The following is a 14439-nucleotide window of genomic DNA, read 5'->3' as shown; positions in this document are numbered from 1 at the left end:
CACAGTTTCCAATGGTTAAAGGGAACATAAAGCTGCAGGTCAGTAGCATAACAGGTTACATTAAAAGAATGTAAAAGAACAACAAAAGGCAGCAGATACAAAGAAAACAGCAATGGGCCAATTACAGAGCCCTGAGGGACCCCGTGCCTCACTGCACAGTTCTCAGAGATATCATTTTTAAAACTAACAGTCTGAGATCTCCCAGACAGGTAGGATCTCAGCCATTATAAAACATTTCCCGCAACTCCTATAAAATGTTCTAGCCTATCCAATAAAATACAGTGCTCCACAGTGTCAAAGGCGGCAGCATTTAGATCTGGCAGTAATAAAAATGAGGTGCGATCATTGTCTTCATTTACCAACAGATCGTTTACCACTTTGATTAAAGCAGTTTCTCTGGAGTGGTTTGGTCTAAAAACAGACTGAAATGGCTCAAACAGGTTGTTGGTTGACAGTGCGCTGCTCTTTCCAAGCCTGTAGAAATACTTCTAATCTGGAACATCACCAGCAACGCTCGGCTTTTCTACAAATTCTTCTCAACTTCATCAGTTCCTCATTTAGCCAGGGCACAAGGTTCCTTTGACGACAATTTAACTTCTTTACAGGAGCAACAGGTCAAGAATTGCATTATTAAAGTTCACAGTCAAAGTGTCCACACATACTTCATGGATAAAAATGGGATCCAACACGTCAGGTAAATTAATTCTAAGCAATGCTTCAGGGCTAATGTGACGAGATGAACTGAGGGGCAATTTTCCCTCTCAGAGAGTGGAGATGTAGGAATTAAAATATCAAATAAAATTGCTAAATGTTCTAAAATAGGTAAAAGACAGGTTTCAGTCACAGATACATTAAGTACGTACCCCAGGACAAGGTCTAGGGTGTGGCCCTTGCATGTTGGCCCAGACACAAATTGTGTGAAATTTAGGGACTCAATTATATTCAAGAAGTCTTTGACCAGGGATTTATCCTCACAACATAGATGAAAATTAAAGTCTATGTTTTTTCATATCACTCACTATGAAAGAATCCTTTCATACAGCGATAAAACATTTTAACAAGTCTGAGAATTCTGAAATCAACAAGTCAGTATGTTTAAGTGGATAAAAGGTAACTATAGTTAGAACCACGGGACAGCTTAAAGTCAGGAGCTGGGACTCAAATGAGGTAAAAAAAATCTGTTTGCATTTAAAACAGTCTTTGATGATAGAGGCTACCCCGCCTCCCCTCCCAGACAACCTGGGCAACGTTCCAGCAAAGTTGCCACTTCACCAGCGCAAAGCTATGTCTCAGTTAGGAACATAACGTCCAGCTTATTACTTCCCCTCGTATACTGTTGGCATGGCGACGAATAAAACTGCAACAGGTGAGCATGCTCCGATAACATCGGGTAAACAGGAAGAAGGCAGCGCTGTTTGACGGCAAAAAAAGTTCTAAACAGCCATGATCGCTAGTGGCAAGGACATCAGCAGTGCGTCACGGATATTAAGAAGCGTCTGTTGCTTATACACCAACAAGGAGTGCGTTTTTAAAGCTAGCAGGGACGGCACTATGAACACAATACATAAACATTTCAGAACTAAGAGACGGCATGCCGGCGCCATCTTGACCAGGCTTAAGGCAGCAGGCTAACACGTATAAAAAACAAAAACAAACAAACAAATTAACCGATGCACACTGCTACAGAAATGGAAGAATCAGAAGAAAGCATGTTGCTAGGACTGATTGGAGGCAAATTTCATTTCAAAAGACTACCCGACGGAAGCCTTGAAAAAAAGCGTGGTTTTGTGCAAACTGCAAAAAGGAGTTTGCATACCACCGAAGCACTTCAACCTTATGCTAACATCTAAATGCAAGACATGCAAGGCAGTGAGCACAGAAACTGTGGGAACTGTTGGTGCTAGCAGTTCGAGTACCAACAAAAGGTGTCAACAGCCCAAACATGATGAAATTACTTTTTTAAGGACCAAAATTAGTAAGTCAACACAGGACAAACTTATAAATTCTCTAGCAAAATGGATTGCTCGGGACTGTAGAATACTATCAGTGGTAAAAGATAGGGGGTTAGAAAATGTGCTACAGATTTAGATGAGGAAGCCCTGTGTAAAAGGGCCCTGAGTTTGTGCAGAGCAGAAGCCACTATCAGTGAGACAGACTTCCCGCTACAGTGGTGGTCCAGTCGATCAGTGAACCACCCACAGCTGTCTGTCCTGTCCTACAAGTATTCGATTAGTCCTGCCACTTCTGTCCCATGTGAGAGACTGTTCTCACCTGCAGGTCACACAGTAACAAAAAAGAGAGCTGCCTTGAGCTCTGAAAATGTGAACAGGCTAGTTTGTCTAAGTAACTGGCTGCAAGAGACGGACAGTAAATAAGAATGGAGGTATTGTGCGTCCATTGGGTTTTTTTTTTTTTTTTTTACTAAAATGTTTAATAATCACACTGTTTTAGCCAAATGTACAAAATAATGTTGGCTAAGGTTACTCAGAGTTTAAAGGTGAAGCTGTTCAAATAACCTTTTATGTTTCTGCCTTATTTTTTTAAGACGAAAAACTGCACTTTATGTTGAAATATTTATTATTATTATTTAAAGACGAATATTTTGAAAATTTACTTAAAGTACATTAATCCTAACAATAGAAAGATACCCTGGGTATGTTGATCTCACTTTGTAGCATAGGGCCCAGAAATGTATGACGTTGACACACAGAATAGAGGTCTAGTCACACCAGCTCTTAAAAAGTGAGAAATGTTGATCAGATATTGATGACGGGGCAGGGCAAAGGACCAGCAGTTGGGGCGGAACCACATCTAATATTACTAAATTTCAAAAGCTAAAAAAAACAAAACTCAAGAGGTGTTTAACTATTTACATTTTTTTTCTTGGCCACACTGAAATGATTCCATGTTTGTTGAAAACATGATTACATGCTTTATTTCCCATATGGATAAGTATTGCTTATCCAATAATGCCACTAGTTAGATTGACCTTTGGCCTCATAGTACTTATTTGTTGCTTTGTAGTCATTATACTTGATTAGTCAAAATGATCTGTGTTTGCATACACCTCATTTCTTCCACAGGACAACTTCTGTACTGTCCAAGTTGCTGTTTGCTTTGCCCAACTCTCCTCTGCAGTATCCAATCCAAGGTTACACAGTACAGCCCTTGTCCTCCTCTGTCATACCAGGTGAGACATGAAGAAATACAGAGGTAATGAGTAATAAAAGAGATCACGCCAAATAAGGCACTGCAGCATGTCATATATTATCAAACACAATTTCAGGGTAGAGCTACCATGGTTACAGACAGGAAGGTGGATCTCGATTTTCACATGTTCAGTCACTTCCTTGATCATTTGCCTTTTTTAAGTTTCTTTGTTATAAGGTCAATATAACCACTGACGTATCTATTTCTTTCCATCATGGGATGCTGTCACAGTGTGGTCATTTTAATTTTAGGTTTACAGCTGCATGCAGGAAAAAGAAGCAGCTACAAGGTTAGTGTCATAAAACAGTTCAGCTTGATAGGCAAATCTCACCAAACTCTGTTAGAATAGTAGAGGTGCAACATGGGTATCAAATATTTCTAAACTCCAAAGGTAGGTCTGTATGTTTCATTTAAAAAACAGTGAACTTCAAGGCTGCCACTGTAGTATTTCTACTTGGTGAAACTTTAAATTTCCTCATAGTAATTGTGATGACCTTAGAAGCTCTTGGTAACTTTAATTTTAATACTATTATCATAGAGATTTAAAGAAACAAGGATGCTGAATTTGCATTCTTTATGTTGTAGGAATAATTCTTTGTCATTTGCAAATGAAGCCATTTTGGTGATGAGTTTGAGTTGAAGACAGAAACCACACCGTAAGCAAAATTGTCAGGCCCTAGATACTTTGCTGAAGATGAGTTTGATATTTAAAGCCAGAGTGTTAGTAATATGAATTTTATAATTTGCTAAATGATTATTAAACCAAAGCTATTTCTCAAATAATATAATTACTATAATGTATAAAGTCTTACTCAGGACCTATCCAGTTGCCCCACCAGTGCTTTTCTTCATTCATTCTCACTTGAAGTCACTTATTTACATTATTAACTTTTTTGGTCTCTGGTTGTCATGTGCTTGCCATGTGGATGGCCCCTAAGCTCTCTTTAGCATTTTGCTAGCTGCATACATAAAGCCCTGTAGTAACATCAGGCCATGACACTGAGTCTGGTTTTGTGGTTGTGGTCTGGGGCCAGCTTTCAAATATAAGATAATACATCTAAATCAAATACCACAAGAAATTAGGGAAATTAAAAATGAAAACAATTTCCTGTGATTGTATGTAAATTTATATCCAGAGTTTACTGTCACTGTGATTAAAATGAATGATCTCACAGATGTCTGTGTAAGTATGAATACTCTGAGTACTTTTTTAGTTTATTCAGATTTTTCTATTCTAGGTGGTCTTAAAAGTCTCTAAAGGTATCCTGACCACAGATATTCCACCAGCAGAGGTCACAGTCGAAGGTGAGATTCCACTTCTCATCAGTTTATTTATAAATTGGTGACAAATAAAAGCTATAACTCCTATACTAAACAAATCTGTTATGTTGTGGAGGTTAATTTGTTGGCTTGATTTGTGTCTGATATATCCCTTCAAAGGATGGGTCACCGCAAATCAGGAACAAATATGTTCTGAGTCATTAACTTTATTCTATGGCAGAACAGTTATGTCCTGAAAGTATGAATAGAGCATGGAGGGGTCACTGCATGATATGATGGGTTTGATATGTTATGACATTCACAATCAAACTTCAATCTAAAGAAGACACTGGAATGAAATGTTGTGAAATTGTAATTCACAGGTTCTGGTGAGAAAGAATTGATAATCAAGTCCAGGAGCCTGGAGCTGCTCAATGACATGCTGGTCAAAGTGTCCTATACTAGCACAGTCTACCATATCAACACTGGAGACCTTGGTCTGCATTGTCTGGGAACTCAGAGTCTTGTCTTTTAAGCCCAAATCTTCTTTTTAGTGTGCAATAAGTATTTTTTATTTTTCTGTTTTTAGTAACTTTCCAGTTTGAAAACCATGAAGCTGTGTTCGCTATTGCCATCAAGCAGCCTCATGTACCAGTCCTGTATGACATGGGAACAGGTAGGAGTCTACTTTTCAAGCAAGGGTATTAAAAAAAAGAGAGCGGGGGGGGGAGAGAGAGAGAGAGAGAGAGAGAGCGAGAAATGCAGGAAAACCATGAATTTTATGAAGGTTCTTTCACAGTATATGCCAACCCAATTATTTCTTTGGTTTTATTTTGTATCTTACTACTAGTTAGTGGGAATAGTGTGTTGTTAAAATATTAAGTATTCTAAGTTAAATTCCCCTTCACAATTTGTTTTTGTTCCTTGTGGATTATTAAATCAATAACTCCTTTGGCTGAGTGCTTTGAAACCAGATGCGAAAAATAATGTGATGTACAATCTCACCAGGTCTAACCTGGGGTCTGCTCTCAGTTTCGGGTCTCCATCCGTCCATCCGTCCATCCATCCATCCATCCATCCCATCCCAAAGCGACGCCGGGTCACCAGGGCAGCAGCCTAAGCAATGAACCCCAGACCTCCCTCTCCCTGGCCACATGCTCTAGCTTGCTAAGGGAGCGGCCAGCCACCCTTTAAAGGAAGCTCATTTGTGTCGCTTGTATCTGCTATCTAAAGCGTCTGCATCACTGCAGCCACAGCACCAATCCATCTGTCGAAGATCCGAGATACTTAAACTCCTCTACTTGGGGCAGGAACTCGTCCCTGACCCGGAGTGGGCACTCCACTCTTTTCCAGCTGAGGATCATGGCCTCAGATTTGGAGGTGCTGATTCCCATTTCCACTGCTTCATACTCGACCACAAACCACTCCAACGCGAGCCGGAGACCATCAGCCGATGAAGCCAACAGAACCACATCATCTGCGAAAAGCAGAGATGAGATTCTGAGACCACCCAAGCGAAAGCCTTCCAACTCTTGGCTATGCCTAGAAATTCTGTCCATAAAAATTATGCACAGAATCTGTGACAAAGGGTAGCCCTGGCGGAGCCCATCATCCACCAGGAACGAGTCCGACTATGTGGGCCAGGTTCTTGAAACGGCTGTATAGGGATCGAATGGCCCGTAGCAATGGGCGGGACAACCCTCACTCTTGAAGCACCTTCCACAGGGCACTCCGAGGGACACGGTTGAATACTTTCTCCACGTCCACAAAACACGTGTAGACTGGTTTGGCAAACTCCCATGCATCCTCAAGTATCCTTGAGAGGGTAAAGAGCTCGTCCAGTGTTCCACAACTAGGGCGAGAACACCATTGTTACTCCTGTATCTGAGGTTCGACTAACAGACAGACTTTCCTTTCCAGCACCCTGGCATAGACTTTCCCAGGAAGGCTGAGGAGTGTGATCCCCCTTATATTTGGAACACACCCTACTTAAAGATGGGAACCACCACCCCAGTCTGCCAATCCAGAGGTACTGCCCCTGAACTCCACGCACCATTGTAGAGGCGTGTCAACCAAGACAGCCCAACAACATTCTGAGCCTTCAGGAACTCAGGGCGAACCTCATCCACCCCAGGGACCCTGCCACCAAGGACCTGTTTAACTGCTTCAGTGACCTCGCCCCAGAGATAGGTGAGTCGTCTGCCTCGTCCCTAGACTCTGCTTCCTTCACAGAAGGCGTGCCAGTGAGATTAAGGTGGTCCTCGAAGTATACTTCCGAAGTATTCTTTCCACTGCCCGACAATGTTCTCAAACGAAGTCAGCAGCACTCCACCCGCACTATACACAGTGCAGGTAGAGTACCGCCTTCCCCTACTGAGTCGCCAGAAGGTTTGCCAGAATCTCTTCAAGGCAGTCCGAAAATCTTTTTCCAAGGCCTCTCCGAACTGCTCTCACACTCCAGTTTTTTGCTTCACCCACTGCTCAAGCCGCGTTCCACTTGGCCTGCCGGTACCTATCAGGTGCCTCCGGAGTCCCACAGGCTAACCAAGCCCGATACTACTCATTTTTCAGCCTGGTGGCTCCCCTCACCTCTGGTGTCCACCATTTGGTTCGGGGGTTACCACAACAAGAGGCAAAAACCACCTTGCTGCATCAGCTCAGTGCAGCGGCTTCAGCAATGGAACAGTTTGCTGTTCAATTTGCACAGTTTGCACAAAACTCATTCTACTCTGTAGCAGATGATCTGTCTTATTTTCTTGAAACATTTCTTTGCTTCTGTCTGTTAGATATCAGCTCTCAAGTTACCATCGCCACAAAGACCTTCCTGCGGTATGAACAGCTGAAAGTCTTGTTGGACAGCATCCGAAAATTCTATAGCAACATAAAAGTTATTGTTGCAGATGACAGCTTTGAACCAGAACACATTACCGGAGAAAACATCCAACATTACATCATGCCTCCAGCACAGGTATGCATAGACATTTAGAACTTAAGATTGTGGTTGGGTTTTTTTTTATTCATACTGAGTTTTATCAGATGTCTTGGACATAGCAGTATAGTTATTGAAGGATTTATTAAAATAGTAAAATATAGAATTGTGTGCTTTTTTCTTTTCTAGAATTAGAGTTTAAATCACTCATCCCCTAAATATAAATCTGTTTGCAAGTTATCTATTATTCTAACTTGGAAGTCAGATTAATGAGATTAATGCAGAACAATTAGGAATAAATAAATATAAAGAAAGAAAGAAAATGTATTGAAGAAATCCCAACAGTCAGCATTGTGCAATGATGAAAATTAAAAACTAAACGTGAAGGCACCTCGAACAGAACCAGGCTTGGTGAGGGCCGTCCATCTGCCATAACCAGCTGCAGAAAGAGAAAATAAAGAGAAGTGAAATGAAAAAGAGATCACTGACAGACAGGACAAAACACAGAATAAGGGACAGAGAGAGAAAAAACGTAATCACATGCTGCAGTGGTATACAAATGTGAGGAATTAAAAGTGAAGAAGAAGAAGAGTGGAGAGGAAATGCTCAGTGCATCGCATGAAATCCTCCAGTAGTCAAGTGTGACTTGATCCAGCCCTACCTGTAAGCTTTTAGAAAAAAAAAAGTTTGCAGCTTTTAAGATTAGACTCCAGTGTTTTGGATTAGTGTTTTTAGGAACTTTCAGAACAATCTGATAATATTGAATTACAATAGTCCAGTCTAGAAGTAATGAATGTCACAAGTGACTACTTACACCTCAGAGGGTCAAAGGACCATTAAAACAGACTGTAAAAGATGTTTTCATCCTCAGGGCTGGTTTGCAGGCAGAAATCTGGCTGTTTCCCAGGTAACCACCAAGTACTTCCTGTGGGTGGATGATGACTTTTTGTTTACAGAGAAGACAAAGATAGAGAAGCTTGTGGAGGTGATGGAGGCGGTCCCTGAACTGGATGTGGTGAGAATGAAATAGGTCATGTTACCCGATTGTGTTTTCTTCTTTAACTAGAACACTAACTGATCTATGTACATAAAATATATATTCATTTCTAGTAACAGTTTTAAGCCACACCACACCAATCTGCTGATCATTTTCATCACTAATGTGATCTAGGTTCCTGCTACACTAAATTAACTGCAGAATTCTGTGTTTTTGTCAGATTTTTTTTTCTTCTTCAGCTAAATCAGACGTTTGCATTCTAAGTGTGACCTAATACGCCCATTCCACCATCACCACCAAGGCTCGTTCCCTTTTGATAAGACTGATCATAAGTTGATTCTGTTCATCTGGAGAGACGTTTTAACCCACTTTGGCAAGGACTGCCTAAAGCTTGTTCGTCAGTATGAGCAAAGATAGCGGATTACAGGAACCACCTGAGATTCAGCCTCAGATGCCGACAAAACAGGATTACTCCTAAAAGTCTGCAAATGAGCTCTTCAGTTAAAGGCTTCCGGGCAACAAAAATCCTCCAGAAGGCACAGCATCAGTTGCTTAATGAACGGGTGAGGCAAACAAATTTTACCATCGACATGCTAAAATCTCAAGAGGAGCGGATCCGACAGAGACTGACAATGCTTTTAGATGAGAATACTCTTAAAAAGGTGTTTGACTTTACTGAGAAGGCTCGTCTAGCACAGCACAAGAAGTCTAAGACCAGGCAACAAAGGAAGTTTGACTTACTTGTTTTACGTCGGAAACCACCGCAAAATACGGAGAGTGTCCTCAGTGGCCAGAAGAGAGACACCGAGGATGTGGACAAGTGGGTGAAGAATTTGTCTGACAGACAGCTCACCCAAGCAGAAAAAAACATCCTTGCTAAAGGGTTGAATTTTGCTGTCACACCGAGACAAATCCCGCTAGTGGAGCTGATCACAGCCACAGAAACAGCAATTCGAAACAACAATATTGCAGAAATGGAAGCAGAGCAACTAGGGACAAATGTTTCGGCCTGTCTCAGCAATGCAAAGCCCCCAGCATCCAACATCACCATGGAGGAGAGGAAGGCACTCACATCACTTAGTAATGACAACAACATTATCATCCTTCCGGCAGACAAGGGTAGGTGCACAGTATTGCTAAACCAGAAAGACGATCATGAGAAAATTTTGTCACTACTCAGTGATGAAAATACTTATGAGCCCCTGAAACGAGACCCAGGAAGTGGCTACAGGAAGAGGGTGATAGACTGTCTGAAGCAGTTAGATCAAGACAAAGCTATTGACCGGACCTCATACCACAGGCTGTACCCAGGGGAATCTACACCAAGTCTGTATGGTTTACCGAAGATACATAAACAGGGTGCACCTTTAAGACCGATTGTCTGTATGATCAACTTGGTCACCTATAACAGCGGTCCCCAACCTTTTTTGCGCCACGGACCGGTTTATGCCCAACAATATTTTCACGGACCGGCCTTTAAAGGTGTCGCGGATAAATACAACAAAATAAAACTAGTACCGGTACCGAAAAAAAAGAAGATTTATTCATAACACACGTGAAAAGACCAAGGAAAACCGAGTTAACGATAAAAACGATAACAAAATAACGCTGAAAACCGATAAAAACCCTGAAAACCATACATTTTACACCTGAGCCTCAACTCTCGCGGCCTGGTACCAAACGACTCACGGACCGGTACCGGTCCGAGGCCCGGGGATTGGGGACCGCTGACCTATAACATCTCCAAGTTTCTGGCTTCGATCCTGAACCCGCTGGTGGGCAGCTCTGAACACCACATCCAGAACACTCTGGATTTTGTTGAGAAGGTGAGCGATGTCACTATGGAGGCAGATGAAACCATGGTCTCGTACGACGTTACATCTCTCTTCACTTGCATCCCAGTCACGGAAGCATTGGAGGTAGTCCGTAAGAGATTACAGGATGACACCAACCTCAGCAACAGGACCACTCTCAGCATCGACCAAGTGTGTTTGCTTTTGGAACTGTGTCTTCATTCCGCCTACTTCACATACAAGGGTCAGTTCTACAGGCAGAAACATGGGTGTGCCATGGGCTCCCCAGTTTCACCCATCGTGGCCAATTTGTACATGGAAGAAGTGGAAAAGAGGGCTTTACTATCCTACCCTGGAACACCACCACATCATTGGTTCAGATATGTGGATGACACCTGGGTGAAAATCAAATCTCAGGACGTACCACATTTCACGGATCACATTAACTCGGTGGACCGACACATCAAATTCACCAGGGAGGATATGAAAAGGGGCAGGTTAGCCTTCTTAGACTGTGAGATTTCCATCAGTAATGGGGGACATCTAAAAGCTGACGTGTACCGTAAACCTACACATACGGATCAGTATTTAAGGTTTGACTCTCATCATCCACTGGAGCACAAACTGGGTGTCATTAGGACGCTACAACACAGAGCGAACACCATCCCCACTGACACAGCGGCCAGGGAGGCAGAAGAACGGCACATCAAGAAGGCCCTGAGTAAATGTGGTTATCCCAGCTGGACTTTTGTCAAAGCTGGAAAGGCACCTAAAGAAAGCTCCAGCCGATCCAGGAGAGAAGGACAACCGCTGCCCAAGCGAAAACCTGTAGTGATCCCATATGTGTCAGGAGTATCGGAGCAGTTGAGACGCATTTTTTCTAAACACCGGGTCTCTGTGGCTTTTAAACCCCAAAACACGCTGCGCCAAAAATTGGTCCACCCCAAGGATTGGGTCCCCCGACACAGAGTAACATAGTGTACGCTGTTAAGTGCCAGGAGGATTGCCAGGATTTATACATCGGGGAAACCAAACAACCTTTGGCGAAGCGGATGGCACAACACAGAAGAGCTACCTCGTCAGGCCAGGACTCTGCAGTCTATTTACACCTACAGGCCAGTGGACACTCTTTCAAGGATGAGGATGCACACATCTTGGACAGGGAGGAACGCTGGTTTGAGCGCGGAGTCAAGGAGGCCATTTATGTGAAAAGGGAAAGACCATCTCTGAATCGAGGAGGGGGCCTAAGGGTACATCTCTTGCCATCTTACAATGCTGTGATTGCAGCCATTCCCCAACTCTCTGTGAATGGTACTCATGGCCATTGATCAGTGGGCTTTGATCAGTGGGTTTTGGTCAGTGGTTGTTGATCAGTGGTCATGAGAATTTGCATAATTAAGATTAAGGAACTGACCTCCCAGCCCATTCTTCCTTCAGTGGGCTGGTTTCAGTCATTATGCAAATGTACTGTTTATAAGATTTGGGGAAACCTGCAGTCAGCTGAGACTGAAGAAGTCACTTGGATGAGTGACGAAACGTTTCTCCCACAAAACGCTACGTCCAGATGAACAGAATCAACTTTTGGAGATTTACTTACCTGGATGATTGAGCATATATCAAGAAGACTGATCATAAATCTTGCACTTTTACGGGAACAGGAATAAGCTTCCAAGCTTTTGTAAAGCATGTAACATACAAGCCACAGTCACATATATTATATTCAGGGGTGCACATAAGTGGTCCGCAGGTGCGCATACGCTGTTAAAATAAAAGATGCGCACCAGATAAGAAGTTGCAACGCGCGTTTACGTACATAAGATTTTCTGGAGGAGGACGGACATTTGTTTAGAATTCTTAAAGATGTCGAAGAAGCAAGCTCCTTTAAGCAATTACTTTGGTGTTCCTCCACCTCCAAAGAAATGTCAGAAGGAGTCCGAACCGCAAAAGAAGCGCGTATTCTTGGAAAAATGGTTGCAGGAGGTGAGCTGGCTTCAAACAAATGGAAAACGGCATATTCTGCACCACATCTCTGTGCGTTCGTCATTCACAAGTGACACTTTTCCGAGAATACGCGCTTCTTTTGGGGTTCGGACTCCTTCTGACATTTCTTTGAAGGTGGAGGAACACCAAAGTAATTGCTTAAAGGAGCTTGCTTCTTCGACATTTTTAAGAGTTCTAAACAAATGTCTGTCCTCCTCCAGAAAATCTTATGTACGCAAACGCGCGTTGCAACTTCTTATCTGATGCGCGTCTTTTATTTTGACAGCGTATGTGCACCTGCGGACCACTTATGTGCACCCCTGATTATATGGAGTGAAAAATGAGCAGGAGGAAGTTGTTGAGAGGTTTAGATTGTGTTTCAAATATCACTTGTAAACTGAAGCTGCCATTAAACTTAGAGTTTGTGTTGGACTACAACCCAACTGATCAGCATTATTTGACTATTCCAAAGAGAAAAACAAGTTAGAATGAAGGACTGTTTTTTAAGCTGCATCAAAGTGCAATTTAGCAAGCCAATAAAGTGGCCAATCAGATTTTTTTTCTTGTGATTCAGAGTTACAACCAGTGACAAGCAAAAGTTAGACAGAGTAAGGCCCAAGCTTAGTTAAAGACCATTTTATTAAATCAACTACAGAAAGGTTAGCCACCTCATAAAATAGTTTGCGATAAAGACTTGGTTTTGATTAAAAAAACAGAAAAAGAAGTCACGATTATCTGTTTGGTGTTCATGACCAGTGTTGGCCAAGTTACTTGAAAATAATAATTAGTTACTACTAATTATTTCTCCAAGAAAGTAATCCCATTACTTTACTGATTACTATTTTCAAAAGTAATTAGTTACTTAGTTTTTAAAAGCGTGATACACAACCCGAATGAGTAATAAAGCAATACACCTTTCAGCCCAATTCTATTTTTTCTGCATAATCCATCATATAAAATGTCATGAAATGAAAAAGTATCTTTTTAAAAATTGTTTTATTAGTTTTAATCTTTCATCTCTAATCTCTTTAATATACGAGTAAAACACAGCAAAAAATAAATAAGATCAAAGACTCAGCGGCACTGAGTCCTGTCGCTCTTAAATCTATTTTAACCTGTTTAGCAGGCGTGGGGCTGGTGGAGGTTTGAACATTGTCCCAGCAGTCATGTCAGTGGGGTGGTCCGGGGATTTCTCTGTGAATTTCACATTCCTGTGGCAGCATGCTCAGTGCTTGCTCAGATTTGAAGTTAAATTTTTCTCTGTAGAAAGAACTTTTCTTCCCACGCAGAGGAAACAGCGGACGCTGTTTTTGTCACTTTTTACAGAATCAAACTCCAAGTAATGTCAGTACTTCCACACTTTAAACGCTGCATGGTCGTACTCTCTCCCAGAGTAACATGTTACTGCCCATCTCTGTTCATGATAATATTTATAGCTTCGGTTTCTCTTCTTTTTAGGTTGGTGGGTCAGTAAAAAAGAATCAGTTTTATTTCTCTCTTATCTATGAAGAAGGAGAAGAAACTGAAGGTGGCTGCCTATACAGGAAGTCTAATAAGAAATTACATTCAGTTCCTGGTTACCCACAATGCTTTTTGGCCAGTGGAGTTGTCAACTTCTTCCTGGCCCGTACAGATGCTGTACAGAGGGTGGGATTTGACCCTAAGCTACAGCGGCTAGCACATTCAGGTAGGTCCAGATCTCAGTTTGGTTTAAAAGTGACAAGAACAGCAAGTTTTCAGTTTTGCTTAGCTATGATAACAAAATGTTTTATTTTAAAATACTTTTTTTTTTAAATCTAGAGTTCTTTATGGATGGCCTGGGCTATTTACTTGTTGCCACTTGTGGTGATGTATCCATTGACCATCAACATGTAGCCAGAAGTGCTCGCTATCGCAAGTTCAGAAGTCCTAGAAAGGATGACTCGGAATTCAAACTGCAGCTTCATTTCTTCAAAAACCACCTTAAGTGCATCAAATATGGATAGAACACATTAAGAGAACATCCGTGAACTGGTTGTAGTTATATATTGCACTCTATTTTACTCAGAGCAATGTTTTCATAATTATTGCTTTGCCTGTAATTGTTAATGTTTCTCATAATCCATTCTACTATACTGTAGGCTATAATAAGAAGAATTCAAATCAGATGTTTCCAAATATTCAGAATCAAACCAAATCCAATAAATGTTATGTTGTTGATGAAATAAGGACTTTGAAGTTTGGAAGTCACAATAGCATTTATGCTAGAATAAGTTATTGGTTACTCATTA

General features: G+C 41.7%; 1 protein-coding gene across 1 annotated transcript in view; it reads left to right on the top strand.

Annotated features, from left to right (window-relative positions):
- The window catches only part of LOC134625699 (beta-1,4 N-acetylgalactosaminyltransferase 2-like), a 37368-nt gene extending 23214 nt beyond the window's left edge, over positions 1–14154 (top strand). Inside the window, exons 4-9 of the mRNA XM_063470954.1 lie at positions 4854–4967; positions 5060–5146; positions 7257–7438; positions 8271–8414; positions 13628–13856; positions 13970–14154. Of these exons, the coding sequence (XP_063327024.1) occupies positions 4854–4967; positions 5060–5146; positions 7257–7438; positions 8271–8414; positions 13628–13856; positions 13970–14154 (941 nt within the window). The remainder of the gene's footprint in view (positions 1–4853; positions 4968–5059; positions 5147–7256; positions 7439–8270; positions 8415–13627; positions 13857–13969) is intronic.
- Positions 14155–14439: the final 285 nt, after the last annotated feature.

The sequence above is a fragment of the Pelmatolapia mariae genome, linkage group LG4 (genome assembly GCF_036321145.2).
Source record: "Pelmatolapia mariae isolate MD_Pm_ZW linkage group LG4, Pm_UMD_F_2, whole genome shotgun sequence".
Lineage (NCBI taxonomy): Eukaryota > Metazoa > Chordata > Actinopteri > Cichliformes > Cichlidae > Pelmatolapia > Pelmatolapia mariae.
This window is presented reverse-complemented; position numbering and strand designations above follow the sequence as displayed.